General features: G+C 41.0%; 1 protein-coding gene across 2 annotated transcripts in view; it reads left to right on the top strand.

Annotated features, from left to right (window-relative positions):
- Window positions 1–17,452, top strand: part of GPC6 (glypican 6) — a 1,002,313-nt gene that overhangs the window by 890,487 nt on the left and 94,374 nt on the right. For both annotated transcript variants that reach the window (XM_037132471.2, XM_037132472.2), the window contains exon 5: window positions 6,431–6,561. In XM_037132471.2, the coding sequence (XP_036988366.1) occupies window positions 6,431–6,561 (131 nt within the window). The remainder of the gene's footprint in view (window positions 1–6,430; window positions 6,562–17,452) is intronic.

Consider the following 17,452-nt stretch of genomic DNA (forward strand, 5'->3'; position numbering starts at 1 on the left):
GTCTCCTCTTTCTGGATTTGGTTTCAAAGTAAACAGTTTTCATTTTCATTAAATTCTCTTTTCTTTGGATGTAGTTCTTTCATTCCTGTAATTATTCAGGGCGGCTGCCCTGTTTTATGTTTGAAGCAGCTACCTTGCGCACTGTTTTAAATTGCGTTTAATTGGTTCACTTCCATTTTCTATTGTTCACCTTGCTTTGTGGTTTATGATTTCTTTAGCTAGATCTATAATTTCTGTCATGGCTTGATTTTTTGTTTTTTACCTAAACACCACACAGGACTGGCAAAATAGAAAAAAAAAAAAAAGGTGGTCATCAATTTGATGTTTAGCATATGTAGACAAATTACAGGAAAGAAACAAAAATGACATTTATCACAGATTGTTTTGAAAATTAGCACAAGCGTGGAGTCTTGAAAAACAGCAGGAATTACTTTGTTTGGTGAAGTTAAAAATGTTGACAACATCTTTGCTTTTTTATTTTTACTTTTTTAGATTAACCTAGTAGTGACCTCTGACAAAGAAAACCAGCCATACTTTTCAACTGCAAGCTAAAAGATCTGGAAAGTTATTTCTATCTAATAAAAAAGTACAATAAGATTCTAAATTCCCACAGAAACTCTTCACCTACCTGATAGCACATGAAAACCTGCCGAGGGGCTATTTACCCAGGAGACCAGTGACCGTAAAGTTTTGCAGGCGTGTGCGACACTGCAGAATAGAGGGTGGGGTGTTTACACGGGAAGGAAGGGAGGAAGTTACTTTTTGTTGTTACTAGAAGAAATTTTTTCTATTTTATATTGTTGAACTATTACAGATGTCCCCATCCTGCCCCACCCCCACACCCTCACTTTGCCTGCCTCCACCTATCCTTTTCAAATGTGTTCCAGTAACTCATTTTAAAATGTCCATTTAACAACCCTGAGGATGTGCATGTTGTTCTAGGGGTTGGGGCTACCAAAGTGACTGACAAAGATGAAGTCCCCTGCTCTCCTGCAGCTACATAATAGTGGGCAAAAGGGGGACCAGAGCAAATATACATACAATAGTTCAGCAAGTACTAAGTGCTGTGAAGAATAAAGCAATCAGGGAAGAGGGTCTGGGAGTTTGTAGGGTAGTTAGAGAAGGTTTTCTGAAAGCTGGAATTTGGGTAGGGACCAAGAGATAAGACATAGACAGAGATATCTAGGGAGAGAGCGTCTAAGGAAAAAGGAGCAAATGGAGGTTCGAAGGCCCTGGGGCAGCAGAGTGCCTGGCCTGTATTCAAGAAACAGCAAGGAAGCTAGTGACTGAAAATGTGAGTGGCAGTATATAAGGTCGTAGAGGAGAACTTGGAAAAGAAAAGGCCTGTTTAAATAGGACACAAGACCAAGAAAATCTAAACAAATCATTGGTAAATTTGACTATAATTTTTTTTAATTTTTGCACAGTGAAAAAAACATCATTGAAGAAAATCAAAAAATAAATAATGAGCAGAAATGGTCATTCAAGTCACAAAAGAGCTGGGATATTACTGTATTTTAAAAAGTAATTATTTTGCATCAATATGAAAAAAATAATAATCCAGCAGAAAAATAAATCAACAAAGACAATGCCTATGAAAATTTAAAAAACAATAGAAAGAGATTTTGAACATATTAAAGGCAGTTCAACCTTGCTTATAATGAGAGAAACTTGACGTGAACACCACACTGAGATGCCAATTTCTTGCTGTATCAAATTGGCAATGATCCAGGCATTTGAGCTTAACATCAAAAGTTTGAGACTCAGAGAACCAGACACTACCCTATATTGCTGCTGGGAATGTAAACAGGTACAGACTCTACAGAGAGAGTGTGGACACTTACTACCAGAATTTCAAAGGCTCCTATCTTTGACCCAGCTGTTTCACTTCTAACACTGTATCCAACAGATTTATCTGCACATGTGTTAAATGAATTAATTGCAAGGACAATCACTGTGACATTATTTGTAACAGCAAGAAACCATAGGGCACGTTGAGTTACGAGAAATGAATCTATAGGAGCAAGGGGCAGTCTCCTCATGAATCTCTTTTTAAACTTGAACCCTTGGAAGTTGTTGAGCAGATCAAATGAGACCAAGGCCGAGTCTAGAATATGCCTGCTATCAGTCTGAGGTTGGGTTGGGTGTGTGGGGGAACCTCAGTGACAACTGCATTGTTATTTAAGGAGTTATGATGGAGCTACGAGGAGAAAGTCCCCGTGTGAGAGGCAGGGGCACCAGGAGCAGTGGAAGGGTAGGCTGCTAAGAGAGACAGGAACCAGCTTATGAAGGGCCTTTCTTATGCCAGGCTGTGAGTTTCAGACTTTATCCTAAAGGCAATGGGAACCTTTGGAGCAAGGCAGTGGCCTCATCAGATTTGCATCTCTAACAGACAGCTCCGTGGGCAATGTCAGAGAAGCAATTCCAGCGCAGCAAAGCCTGACCTAGAGAGACAGACCCCTGTACAAAATCAGCAATAGAGTCCCAAGAGGGAAGCTGTTCTCTCTGAGTGGTACCTTTATGAATCAGAATTCTAAAAATGAAAAGAGCTATAGAATTGCCTTAAAACTCAAAACCAAAAATTTTTTAAAAGTAAGCTCTAAAAAAGGGCGTCAGCCTTCCGAGTACGGAAGTTCAAGTTCTCTCTTCAGGTCAAGGCGGCCGCTGTTGCGTGCCGCACCAGTCCCCACTGGCCGCGTCTGTCCGGGCCTCTCCTGGAATGCGATCCCGTCCAAGCACTCACAAGCATTTTAATTAATCAATTTGGGTAAAAGCAAAGGACATATGTATCCTGTGTGCCCATCTCCCACAAGCCACAGGAGAAAGCAGAGCCTTTTAATTACATCCATCCCGTAGGCATAAATGAGCCTATATACAAACACTGAAGCAGGTTTTTTCCCTTTTAATGAGTAACTGGGTGCCAGTGAATGAATGTACCTGGGGTGCTTGTACAATAGCTTGATTTTTTCAATTCATTCATGTGCTTCTCAGCAGGGAAAATACCTAGGTTAGGTTAACACAGGAGTACTGCAGGTGTGAGAGAGGGTTAGCCTTGCTTCCAAAGAAAAAATGCAGTTGGGGATTCTGAAGTTCTGATAAAACAATAATGGCTACTGTGCTTATCAGTCTCCTCTTTCAAAGAGTAGATTATTAGGACACAGGTTTCATGAGAACTTTGGAATGGCATGTTATTACCGCAATTCAAGTTTCCCTCAAAGAAAGAAAACATACAATGTTAAAAATGTAATTTGTCACTTCAGAAATTGCCTGAACTCCATGGACGTAGCAATCACGGGCTGCTTCCACAGCCCACCACCCCTGACTTATACGGACACAGTGAGGCTCCTGGGCACATAACAAACATTGATATTTATTAAAGTTGACCTTATTTCAATGAGGTTTCCTCTTTTTCAGCTTTACTGAGATATAATTGATATATTATGTAAGGTACACAATGTGCTGATCTTATACATTTATATATTGCAAAATGGTTATCACACAAAGTTAGTTAACACCTCCATCACCACACACAGTTACTGTGTGTGTGTGCTTGTGTGCATCAGTGTGTGAGTGTGTGTGTGTGGGTGGGAACTTTTAAGATCTGCTTTCTCTGCAACTCTCAAGTGTATTATCTATCGTCACATACTATACTTGGATTCCAAGATCTTACCCATTGTATACCCACCTCCGCCCCTCAACCCCTTCTCCACTGAATTTTCAAAGCTATCCCCGCCCTGTTGTTACTTAGAAAAAGCTTAACAACATCTCCTTTAAAAAGTCTCTCTCCTTGCTTCCTCCAGAACATTTTCAAAACCATTCTCTTCCAGATTAGAATCATCGTTCAGCAAAATCATTACTGATGTCACATCTCTCTTTCTCGAGAAGTTACAAACACATGTTTGATCATATGTAATCATACTTAATAATTACCTCCTAGAGGAGTATAAACACCTAGAGGCCCCTGCAGCAAGACAGTTTTCACTCCAATGCCAGCTGGAGGTCAGAGGTCACGTCTAGCTCCTGTGTGAGAACCCTTACTCTTTACAAAGTCAGAGACTTAGGCAAAAATCAGAATCTTTCTCCTGTTTCAAACTCATTCAGAGTCCTCCCACTCTCCCATCCCGGGGAAATAGAGTCCTCATCCGAGGACATGCATTCAGTGCACGGTGACTGCACCATAACGCTCCGTGGACCCGGAGCTAATGCTTTTGCTCTAACTCCCCACTTTGCGTGGCATCTTCTGGTCCAGCTGCTGCTGTGCCCGCCCTGTATGCAAACTCACAGTTGTAGCATCTCTGCGTACATCGGAATCTCACTCTGAGAATAGCATGAGACAGAGGACTGGGGATGGGGCTGGGGTAGAGGGGCCTCCCCAGTGCTCCAAGGGCTGCTCTGGATGCAATTATTCCAAGGTGGGTGGAGCAATAACTCAGTTATGGGCTCTGCTGAGAAAGCCTAGTGAAAAGCTGCTGCTGTTCACAAAGCCTGGTGCTCCTTAAAGATGGGGCACTAGTGAACAAACTGAACTAACAAGGAAAACGGGGACAGACGCATAGATGGAGAGCAGGATGACAGCTGGTGGGGGGCGAGCTGGAGGGGTGGAGGGATTGAGCAAAAACAAAAATGGTCTCATGGACACCAGTGTGGTGATTGCTGGGGGGAGTGGGATATAAGGGAACTAAAAGGTAATGTTAAAAAAATACAATATCAATTAAATTTTAAAAATAAAATAATAAAAAGAAATAAAAATTGGACTCTCTTTGCTTCTCAGATAGTACCGTACCTTTCTTATGAAAAAAAAATGATCTATCCTAAATGGTTTCTCATGGGCTTCGCTCATAAGTACTTACAACCCTGAAAATATTTTGATGTTGGACATTAGTTGAGCTTGGCTGGAGATGTAGTAAAACTAAAATGTGCTTTCCTTACTCTAGTACTATAAAATAGCTACTATAAATAGTGTTTTACATGAATAATACACTACATTTAAAAAGCAGATTATATGATGTATTTCTAGTTGCATGCTTACAATATGCATGCACAGAGGGGGAAAAACATAGGGCATATGCCAAATTGCTTATAATGTTATTCTAGAAAGAGAGGGATTATGGATACATTTCTTGCCTTCATTTTTCTTTTCTATATTTCACAAATGTTTGATATTAAACATATATTTTGGGAAAAGGAAAGTGTTTTAAGATTGGCTCCCAAGAGCTTTGACAGTTGAAAACCAGGTGATCTATTGAATGCATATGAAAAAAGTCTAGGCCATGCTACCTCATGTGGTAGCCACAGTCTTGAGTGGATATTAAAATTTTATTTAAATTAATTAAAAACAAATCAACTTATTAGCAATTTAATTCTTTATTCACACTAGCTACATTTCAGGTTTCAATAGCCATGTTTACATTGTCATAGGAAGTTCTATTTGACAATCCTTGTAGGGATAAGTTGCCTAACTATGTCCTGGATACTGAGAGCACTATCCAGGACATAATGTGGCCTAGGAATGGCCACATACTCCTCACTGTAGACACTGACAGACTCCTCAACACCAGTCCCTTTCATACACTTCTCTGCTCCGTGGCCCACTGAGCTCAGAGATTTGACCCACAGCTGTTTAGCTGGGTACTCACAGAGCAAGGACCAGAACCCAAGGCATGTCTCTGGCCTCCAGATCACTATTTCCACCTTCTCCAGAAAACTGAAGTTTCCCAAGAGATACTGCAGTTCACTACAGCTTCATGCGCTACAACATCAGAGACATATTTTGAGAGCTCACAGTGTGCTAGGCATCATAATAAACCTCAAATATACAAGACCAAGTAAGATAAGTGTCCCTGTCCCCAAGGGTGTCAAAGAGCAAAAGCAGAAGGGCATGTAAGCTAGAGTGATGGTACAATGTCCTATCCTATCCTATCCTAGAGCGGATAGGTCCGCTCTTCTCAGGAAATTCAGAAATGCTTCAGATTCACAGATATGCTGGAGTTTTGGTCTTGACATTTGTGCATCCAAAGCCGCAAATTAGCATTTCTCCACTATTATCTATTTGCCCTGCACTCCAGAAGAGGTTAGGCTCCATCTTTGAAATGTCATTGATCCCCAAACTGATATTAGTTTGGGCTTTTTAAAAAAGATCATTATTAATTTCATGTAGCAGAGATATATTCAATTCTCTCATTCTCTTAGCTTGCACTGATTTTCTCATTTTCAGGAAAGCTTCTATACATGTCAAATAATTTTAAATCTTCAAATGAAACAAAATACTTCTTTAACATTTTGTCATTTGTTCCATTTTAGACCATATAAAAGCAAAAAAAAATTGAATGAATGCATATTTTTCAACCAGTCGTGGTAGAACTGTTTAAACATGCATTAAGAACCCGGAGCTCCTAGTTCTCAAATAAATCATGTCTCTGCATTTCCACAGACGCAATGCTCTTGGTGGCAGAACGACTGGAAGGACCTTTCAACATTGAGTCGGTCATGGACCCTATCGATGTCAAAATCTCCGAAGCCATTATGAACATGCAAGAAAACAGCATGCAGGTGTCTGCAAAGGTATTTGCCTTCGTCATATGTCTACTAATAGGGAACGTGCAGTCATCTAAAAATGAAGTAACTAGATATGTCGGCTGGGATTATAAATTCTCATACGTTGCCAGTAAGCCTTGCCTGTCAAGCTACAGATTTGCTGCTTCATTAAAAGTGTCTAACAAAATGGCATTGAGAGAGGAAGCGATGTTTTAGTTCACAACTACTCAATCATGGAGAAATGATTGGCTGCTAAAAAGTTTCAGAAAGCCTCAAGTATATCAACTAATCCCTCACATTTGTGAGCAATCGAGAGGGATGGGGGAGGGCCTTTTCCATGTTTAAAATGTCTGTACAGTCTTACCCTGTTCTCTGGAGGAACTTCTAGTTATACCTTCAGCTGTGCAAACCAGGCCAATGTTCTATATGTTCCATTGTAAATAATTAAACATTTCTTTTCTAAGACTATGGTGTAACCTTTACTAATGTCTCTTCAGGGGAAAATGCTCCTTTGTATGAAGTCAAGCACACGTGAAAAGAAAAAAAGTAGTTCGTTTTCATAAATCACGGGACAGAGCTATGGGGTTTGCAGCTGCAGAGCGCAAAGCCCAGGTGCACGGTTTGCACTTGTCCCCGCCCGTCTGACGGAAAACAGGGCCCACCTTAAGCAAAATTGAGACATTTGCAGTGGGTCCCAGCCTTTCCCTCCTCACCCATTCTCACCCACATGGATGGCTGCATAATGCCCATCTGTTCTTTTTGCCAGTCCCCTTTGTCAGGAAACGTGAACCAAATCTGTATCCGTCTTCCAGACTCGGTGACTGAGTAATTGCATTTTTACAGAAAGTGCATTCCCACAGGTATATGTCAGGCAAGGAGTTGTGCATAGCTCCCTTTGGTTTTTTAAATCCTTTATGAAAGAGATTTCAAATGTGATCCAGGGGGAGGCAAGGGGTGGGGAGAGACTGCAGCTAGGTCTTTTGGCTGAGTATGAATCAAACCAGATCTGGGCTTTTCAGGGGGAACTAGTAGAATGTAGGGTAGGAGGCATCTGGCTGGGCCTCTTTGTCTCTCTCCTCGGCAGATGGATGGGCTGAGAGTTTCACTGGCCTAGGTCTGGGTTCAAGGAACTCAGGATACCCTGCGTACAGAAGGATGCTTCCAACTGCCATCACCCACTGGGGAAATAGCACGTTTGGTGATTTTATGGCAAGCTGTTTCCTGCCTTTCCTGCAAAAAAATAGCAGCCATCTCTTCCTGTCAAATCTCTTGCCTGCAAATGAGTTAATGTTGTTTGAAAGTCCAAATATCCCAGAGGTGCTTGAATAACCCCACGCTAAGGTTGCTGATGTTCACAACTGCTCTAGAGAAAAGAAAAAAAAAGCTCATGGACACAACAGCCTGCACCCCGAGAGCACATCACATTTCTTGGAAGCAGAGGCTTACACTGGCGTGTGCGTATCTGTGTTCAAGTCCAGTTGTTCTGTGAAAAGTTCTTTAAGAGGTTACACAGACCCTCTGTATCACCAGAATATGGATGGCACATTTTTTGTGGAGTTTGCCCGACTTCATTGTAACAGTATGACTATTATAGTATTATAGTAATTAATGAGGACTGTGCTTTTAAAAAGACACAGTAAGAGGAGAGAGGTGGGACAAATGGTAATGGAAAAAATATAATTAAAAAGAATGTAAAAATATAAATAAGTAAATACACATTTCTTTGTCAGAACTGTCAAAATCAAGAGTATAACTAATATAGAACGTGTAAGGGAACAAGAGGATACAGTAGGAGGATCCTAACATAGTAATACAAAAAGTGTCAAATGAGCTAGAAATATTTTTTAAAGTGGATCTGGTAGTCTTGACATCGAGAAAAGGGGATGGGGTGAGTTAGGGAAGGCAGAGAGAGGAGCCAGGCCGGACTCGGTGGAAACAGGATGGGGCAGGAGACAGGGTCTGATCGGGAAGAGGGTGTGCAAAGAGTACTAATGCCAGCCTTTAATGGAGTGGACAGGTAAAAATGTGGCTAGAATTTGGCCACTTTTACCAGGAAAATACCAAGAGAATTTGCTGACGGAATGGACATGTTCTGGAAGAGGTCTGATTTCTTCAAGGGAATAGAATTTGGAAGTATGTAGTTCTGTTTTCCCTATAAACCACCTCCATGAAATTATGCAGGCACTTAGGCTGAAATCTACATTCTAGCTAAGCACTGCACAGTTGAACTTTTCCTCTTTCAATGGAACCCTCAGTCACTGTTGATGAACAGTTTCATGAGATGTAAAGTTCTGGGTTTCCAGACTTCCACTGAGGTATTTGCATAAGCAGAGGCTTGGTTAATATCTAATAAGTGAGCTTCCATTGAGACCAGGAACTATTTGCTAATTGTGGGCCAGACATCCTGAGAGCTGTAAACCTGACAAATTAAAAAGACTTTTTACTCCAGGATATGATCGACAACTTCTCTTTGGAAAATTGCTTGCCTTATTACAGCAGTTGTGGGTAGAAGTGATGCCCAGAGCCATTTTCAGAGAAGCAAGTGCTTACAACTGCCAGCTCATACTCATTGAGTGCTTTCTGCCAGGGACCATGCTGTGCTTTGTGTGGTTTCTTTTATGTGATATAACAATGCTTGTGATGAGACAGATCTTCCCCCTTATTTTCCAGAGAGAAGGAAACCAAAGCTTAGAAAAGTTAAGAAATTTACAACGGTTTCACGGCACATGAAAAGTACATAGAGAGGTGTCTGGCTGCAGAACCGACATTCTTTCTCTCTGCATCCTAAGAATGTGGGTTCCAACAAAACCAGTCTCACACAAGGGCAGGGTTCAGTGGGTATTTGATGAATAGATGGAGTATGAAGAGAAAGGTCATGCAGAAGGTAAGGAAAGAGAGGTGGTAAAGCCAAGACTCCAGTTGTCTGTCTTTCTGTCTGATTCCCTTTACAACTCTACCTACGACTTCACACCATGCTGATTGCTAGGGAAACATTTCTCTTATACAGATCTTCATTCATTGCTTGCAATCTTTCCTAGAATATTTATAGTATAATATATACAAATGTACTTTTTCTCCCTTCTTGGACCTGAAGGCAAAAGATGAGCATGCCACAGTGTGAGATAGGGAATCCCCTTCCTCTAAAGCACTGATGCTCATCAGATCTAATAGTAGCTCTATTTTATGTAGAAAGCACACCTTTTGTCTTTCACCACGGAGATCATGAATCGGTGATATTGACAGACTAATAAAAAGACCCACTGCCAGCCCGTAGGTTCCTGCTCCACTATTGTCTTAGACCTGTTTTTATGGGTATTGTCATATCTTTCCCCCTCTCCTATTTAGCCCATAGTTAAGCTGTTAGGAATAGGGCACACTGAAATTTCTTTTAAAAAATACATTGGTTAAGCAGTCTTGATAACCAAGTTTAATAGGTTTGATAATAGCATTCCAGCACTCATTTCAAATTCTTGATTTGTATATCCTTTATACAATATGATATTATATATGCGTGACGCATGCACTGGCTTGCAGTGACCATGACATTATGGATGGAAATCAAGACAAATTCACATGGACTACGGAGTCCTGTGGAGAAAAAGGGGCCGGCCACTCTCTCTAGAGGAGAGCACTGTGCACCCTTGCCTAGACAGGCTTTTATTGGGTTTTCTACGCAGAAGTTCAGGTACAATTTATTAATCATTGTCAGGCAGTAAGAATCAAACAGAAGATAACATAAAAAGAACTATTAGGGCTTCTTCTGAGTCAGGGTCTATCAGCTAAAAGGCTACAAAACTTTGGGAAACAAACTCGTTTCCTACTCAGGCCTTTATCATTTAACTAAGAGCATTCTTAGCAAAGCAGGCTTCACAGGATTTTACATATCCTTTCTCAGGCCTGATCACCTGGGGAGCCCACCCTTTCCAGCACAGGGCTGCACCACCCATTGTCATTGTTTCAGGCTTAAGTCGGCAGGGGAGGCAGAGAGCCAAAGAATTCTTGGAGACTTCTCAAAGACAGACTGAGGACTCCGGCTTCCTCAAAGCCAAGGGGCAAAGTTCCATCACTCCTTTTCTCTCTACCCACCAAGTCCTTCCCTGGGGCCTCCATGTGATATGCCTGTCTTAGGTGATTCCCCCCTTGGGGAATCTTACTTGTCATTGGCTAACTGATCAAGCATTGAGGGCCAGTTATGGGAAAAGGAGCAGAAACTGTGCTCCTGCCAGGGAGATAAGTTTTGTCTCCTTAGTGGTTTATGGTCTGAAGGTCGCTCACTCAGCCTTAGCCATGAGGGTTTTACAGCTCCTGAAACCAGGCAGGGCAGTTCCCAACATATGTATATGTTGGGATACGCACTATATACAAAATCGTATAATGTAATATATACATACATGTTGAAAGACTGCAGAGAATAGCATATTAAAACTTTTGTTGGCTCTTTTGAGACAATCACCAGCTAACAATGATAGGCATCATGCCTAACATTAGTTGAGCACCTACTATATTCATTCAACGACTATTCCATCATTTACCAAGCATGGGAAATACACTAGAGGACAAAACAGATTCTCAGCCCTCTTGTCATTCTTTTGCTACATGCCTTACATATTTATTTTAAATGCTCACTGCAGTCTTGTAAAGCATTCACTTCCTGGTTTTATAGGCAAAGAATGTTAAATTTAAAGAGATTAAGTAGTTTGTCTGAAGTGCTGAAACTGACAAGCAGCTGATCAGGGATTGCAGCTCAGAACTGTCTGGTCCAAAGAAAAAAATTTTCTCCTCAGTAAGTGTCTTCCCACCAGGACCAGGTATACTTTACCATTAAAGGGACCAGTCATCTAACAGAGGATTGTTGCCTAAAACATACTACAGGGAACCTACAGATAAGAAACACAAGCTGCTAGTTCTTCAAACCCCAAGTAAGTTTGTTACATTCACCAACTTCATTCATGGGACAGGAACACACCCTCATTATTCCACCACTTCTTTTACCCACCCAAATCGAAGAACGTCACAGATGTTTGGAAAGTTCCCAAGAGAAGGAAGAAAGAAAAAAAAAAAACTTTTGAGTCTCTGCCTGTGAATTTCAGATGTGTTGCTAATTTTCTTCTCATCCTATCAGGAAAGATGAAACTGATCTCACTCAACATAATTTAACTATATTAGGAGTAATTTTAAAGATAATCGAAGAAAAGATTGGTTTGGCAGATATAATCTAAATTAAGAAGGAAGACTTACTAAATTCCAGTTGAAACCACCCCTTCTATTAATACTTACTGCAAATGAGGGTGGAACCCATTAAAGAAGAGCAAGATGGCCTTCAGGTACTTAATTTTCTCCAGATAATTCTTTCTGAATCTACAGCTCAAATAAAGATGGAAAAAGCCTAAGAGGACCAAAAAAAGAATATAATAATTTCTGCCTGCAGCTGGCAGGTCTTAGTTTCCTCATCTGTAGAATGAAGGAGTAATACCAATGCCCCTTCCCAGCTCAGAGAGTTTACATTATTAACGTCATCTTTTCACTGATGAGTAGGCATCTGTTTCCAGCATCCAGATAGATTTCTTTTCTCTGGATCTTTTTTCTTTCAAAATATTCGGGTGTGAATAATGGAAATTCCTATTCTGCGGGAATTCACATGGAAAAAAAATATCCTCTGTTAGCATTAAGGATATTGTTTAGAATTTAGTTCAAGTAAATATGCATTTATTCCCATATCATGTATTTTTCCTTTCTTTGACTCCCTGTATTATATGTGTCCTTATTAAGTCAGTAAAAATTATTCCTTGTGGTGTGGTTACTTGTGTATTTACCTCATCTTTCCCAGGATTGTAAGTTATTGGGAACAGGAACTACATCTTGCTCATTCTTACATTTTACAGAGAGCTATCTTAACATTTCATTTTACACATGGAAGAAACAATACATCTTGCTGAATCGAATTCAGAACATGAAAGTATAATGCCACAAAGGCTTCAATAACAAGGTGTAGAAAATACCTTAAAGTGTACTTGAAGTTAGCCTAGCATTCTTAAAAAGAGCATAAAGGTGACAAGATCAGTCCTTGACATCAGACAGACCTGGGATCTGGCTATTACCTGTTGTAACTTGGGGCAAGTTATTAATCGGTCTAAACTCAATTAATTCACATGAAAAATGAAGATGCTTCTTGAAATCTGTGGTGTGTCACTTTGTAAACGGTCTAATCACTCTGCTGTTCACCTGAAACTAAAATAATATCCATTAGCTACTGTAATTAAGAAAAAACTTTAAAAAGTAAATACAAACAAAATTTTCTTCTAAAAAATGAGCATGCTAGTACTACTCATTCATAGGGTCATCTCAGAGTACAGTGATATAATCCATGTAAAATGCTTAGCATGAAATACGTCAAACGAAAACTGCTCATGAAAGTGAAGCATGTTGATAGTGTGCTGGCACATGTCTGCGAGAGCGGCTCTCTGTGTAGAAAACACTCGCCTTTGTAATGGTTGCCCATTTCTGTGGTGATTTCAAGCTTCCAACATTGCGTCACTGAACACAGAGTAGCATACCGTGATACACTTCTGCATAAATAACCTCAAGATATAATTGGCATAAAGAGCCACAGAGCATAGCTAATAGTAAATAATTAGAAAGTAATGAGTAGTGAAATGACCACTGTGTGTAATGACTGGCTTGCAAAATTCCTGAAAATTTGACACGTGGTCTTGTGAGCCAGTAAGGACCAGCTCTGCACACCAGCACTACGGTAGGAAGCCTTCTCTGACTGTCCAGTCTGGGCTGGTTGTCCCTCAGGGGCACTCCCACCACAGCTCTGACATTCTGTTATCATTGCCTGGTTTCTGGTCCGGACCTTGTGAGAACAGGAACATGCCCAGTTGGCAAAGCCTCAGCACCTATATCTATCTAACTTTAGTGACACTCAACAAATAATTGTTGAAAGGCAGTTGAATGAATGGCACAAAGCCAGAATGGTGAAATTTACACATTTATGTAAATTTTGCCAAGCGATCTTAAAGATTTGCTTTAAATCTTATACATGAAGAGCATATGAAATAATCACTTAGCTAGGATTGCTTTCCCTCCACACTCAGCACGTGCTTTGTTCGGTTTCTTGTAACCACTCCCCATTTGGGGGGAAATATCCCAGAGTTCTGTTATTTAGGGAATGCAGAAACAAACGGTTTTCAAAAGTGTGCAACGTGTCTGACAGATATTCTGGAACCAAACTGCCTAAGCATCAGAGCAGATTTTTTAAAACCTTAAACATTTGGACATGGCAGCTGGCTTTGGAGCATCGAAGCCAGTGAAAAGCAGCCAACCCCTGAAACTGCTGACTTGACCCAGTGTCACCTGGGCACTCTCTTCACAGACTCCTGAACCCATCCAGGGATGGAGGGTCTGCCAGAGAACTTGGCCAAGGCACCATTGTAATCGACCTTTACAAAAAGAAGAGCGAGAATCAGGCAACAAAGGAAAAGAGAGGAAGAGAATGAGAGCGGAAGGAGGGGAAGGAAGAGGAGAGACCTTTCTGAGACCTAAGGATGAAACCTGTGTTCCTCAAAGGCAATCCATAAGAAAAATTGGCAAACTAAAAGAAAGTAAAAGTAAACATAAAAATCCTGATATTTAAAATGTCTGTGTCATCAGTATAAGGATTTTACAGCTAAAGAAAGAAGGCATTATTAAAATATTTTAAATTTGTATCCAGGAAAGAACTTCATAGGGCATGAGCAGAGCACTGCTAGGAACCAGAAAAAAATGGGTGAGGTGAGGCTCTGGGTGCCACTTTCATCCTGTGTCATGGTGACAATGGACCTCTTCTTGCTACCACTGTTAGTGACACGGTTTTTTTAAAATGTAACTTCACATCTGTTTACTCATGATGCGTGTACATCCCTTTGCACACCCCTTTACGTTCTCACATTTCACTCTCTCTTTGGGGAGGGGTCACCAGCTCTGTGCTGACCATAGACAGTTAGGGACAGGGCTGCCGCTGACCATTTTGACAGGGCGGAGTATCAGGAAGGGAGGCTTTGCACACAGGCCAAGCCGCCGTCCACCTTGCTGTGCAGAACAGCCATTGCCTAAGACTGAGGCCATTATCTCTAGAACCCATTGCTTGTAACTTGGCCACCGACAAGGAGAGAGCCAAGCAGGACTCTCGCTCACTTAGTCTTCTGCTGTCTAACTGTCTCATCCAGCCCAGTGAATAGTTATTATCAAATAATCAGCTTAAGCTAGTTATCAGCTTAAAGGTATTGATGTGGTTTTGTGTTAGGTTGGCACAGAAATGGAGTAAGGGAAATTCCAAATGATTTTTTATTTTTATGTAGATGCATGCTTTATTGTATTTCCGGAAGCCTGCGGAAGAAGCATTAAACTCTGATTTTGGAGTGATAACCGATGCACTGCGCTAAGTGTATAAAACACACAGCGTGGTGGCTGTCTGGTCTGGGAGGCACTCAGGAGGTGATAATTCGTTTTCCTTTCCTATCTTTCCTTTTCATTACAGAAATCTACCTCCTAATTGCCTTCAATCAATGTTTGCCAAAGGGAGAAATTATATAATTTTTATTTATTCATAGCCTTTCATTCCCAATTATTTTTTCCCAAGCACATATTGTGTAGTAAGACCTCTTACAGGTTCTGGGATAAAGCAAAATGCATAAGAACCCATTGTTCATGGAGCTTAAATTATTCATGCATCACTGTGCAAAATCCATGATTTGTTATCTGTTACTGTCCTGTTTCATTATAGATCACTTCAGATAATACATCTTTGTACCTCATCTTCTCAGTGTATGTTTTAAACATCCTGTTATTTTATCTTCACAACAGCCTTGAGAATTGGGGAGAGCATGTTACCCCAAGGTCACACAGGTGTGAGGAAAAAGACCCAAGTTAGGACTCCAAGCTTTTAAACTGTGATTCATAACCTTTCTCACTACACCACAGCTGTCTCTCGTGAAAATAATGGCCGCACTTGGGCAAATATATGCAGAGCCGGTGCAGATACGAGGGTGTCTGCTCCCTTGGGAACAAACCGGATAGGTTTGAATTCCCCAGGTGGTCAGTCATCTAACAAATAGTTCATTCATTAACACCATACTGCAAATCAGAACCAAATAAGTAAATAGAAGATTCTTATTCTCAAAACATCAATTCCAATTAAATCCAGGTAGCTAACTGCCACCTGCATTAATATAAAAGATGAGAGCTGTGTTTGCAAATTTCCAGACAATTTATGGGACTAGCAACAACTTTCTCACCATTAAAAAAAAAAAAAGCCCACTGAGTAGAACCTGAGGGGATGGGATATTTTTAAAACCAGAGGAGCTGAGACAGGATGGCTTTGCAGCCATACTCCTCAGGTTGCTGATAATGACTTTTGTGAAAATATAATCAAGCTGCCGAAGGTAAAAAAGACAGAGTTATAGGTATAAAGTTAAGGAGGCTTCTGAAAAAGTATACACTGTGTTAGTTTATTTTAAGGGAAATAGATTAAGATGCTGCCACATTCTTAAAGGAAAAAATACTTGTCTTTAGAAACCTAAGCCACGGCATTGGACCCTGTGATCAGCGTACCTCCCTCTCTCCCTTGTCCCTTCTAAACATTTCTTCTTTCAGCACTTTCTGTCTTTAATGCCAGCTCCTTTAATCTCAGGATGCCCACGGACTTCTGAGACACGATCTCAGTAATCCTCTTAAACGAGAGGATTCGTGCACCAGATACCTCCAGAAATGCACAGGTTTTTCTAGGTGGGAAGGATAATTCCTTCATACATCTGTAGCAACTCTCTACAGTGGGACTTCCAAATGCTTTTCCAAATTATCTAATCATCCCTTTCAACATCTCTTGGAAAGAGGCAGGCAGGAGGTAATACTAATTCCATTTCTTCAAGAAGCAGAGCTAATACATTGTTCCATAATGAGGTGGCTTAGCCTAAAGCCATACTCTCTAGAAACTTCTGTTGTAAAGATGCAACCTTGAATGCCTTAAAATAGTATTTCTTCTCTCAAACTAAAGGTAGTGGTGGGGGGAATTGCTCCAAAACTTCTGTCAGTAAATGCAACGATATCAGAATCACTTCTTCTCTTAGCCAGTTGGAGGAGCCCCCCAAGGTGACCCAAGGTGTGCTTCCCAGAACAGCGGTCTTGTGGGCACCTCCTGGGGAAACCGTGGCCACATGATTTTGGAAGACCCTACGGATGACTTTCCTTTTGACAATTCGGTACACATGTTGGCATACGGAAGCCCGGCAGAGAGACCTCATTTAACTTGGATGCATGGCTCCATTGTCTATGTAACAGCTGTTCGCCCCTGGAAATAATATTTTTGTGGAAAATGGCTAAGAAGCATTCACCCAGATACGTTTCTACCTCTTTCAAATCTTCTTATTCAGAAACCAAGACTTCTAGAAAGAACAGATCATAGAATGACATAATTAACTCCTCATTATCAAGCACCTAGTTTCCAAGACACTGACTTTGGTTTTTCTGCCTTGGGTGTGGCATTTTATGGTCAGAGACTATCTGGGTGGTAAATAATGTTCTGATTCCCATCCGGCAAAGCAGTCAGCGGAGGCTCAGGGAGGGCCCTCTGAATGTAGGCATGGCTCCAGACTGTCCTCAGCCCGTCTGCCACCGCTCTGCAGCCTTGCCCTTGTTAAATGCAACCAGTTTCAGGTCCTTAGGTGCCATCTTTGTGCTGATGATGCAGTTCTGCCTCTCCAGCCTGAACTCTTTGCAGAGAACCTTGATCTACAGACACTCATTTAACCTAAGGCCCCTTTCACCATATTATTCCCCTTCCATTTATTCTCTTACTCCAAGTAGAAACATGGAGGTACCCAGACATCCAGGGAAAAGGCTCGTTGGTATTTTATAATAATGCAGCCCTGGGGTCTCAAGA

This window comes from Artibeus jamaicensis, unplaced genomic scaffold, assembly GCF_021234435.1.
Source record: "Artibeus jamaicensis isolate MK-2021 breed Jamaican fruit bat unplaced genomic scaffold, CSHL_Jam_final contig_415, whole genome shotgun sequence".
In the NCBI taxonomy this organism is placed as follows: Eukaryota; Metazoa; Chordata; class Mammalia; order Chiroptera; family Phyllostomidae; genus Artibeus; species Artibeus jamaicensis.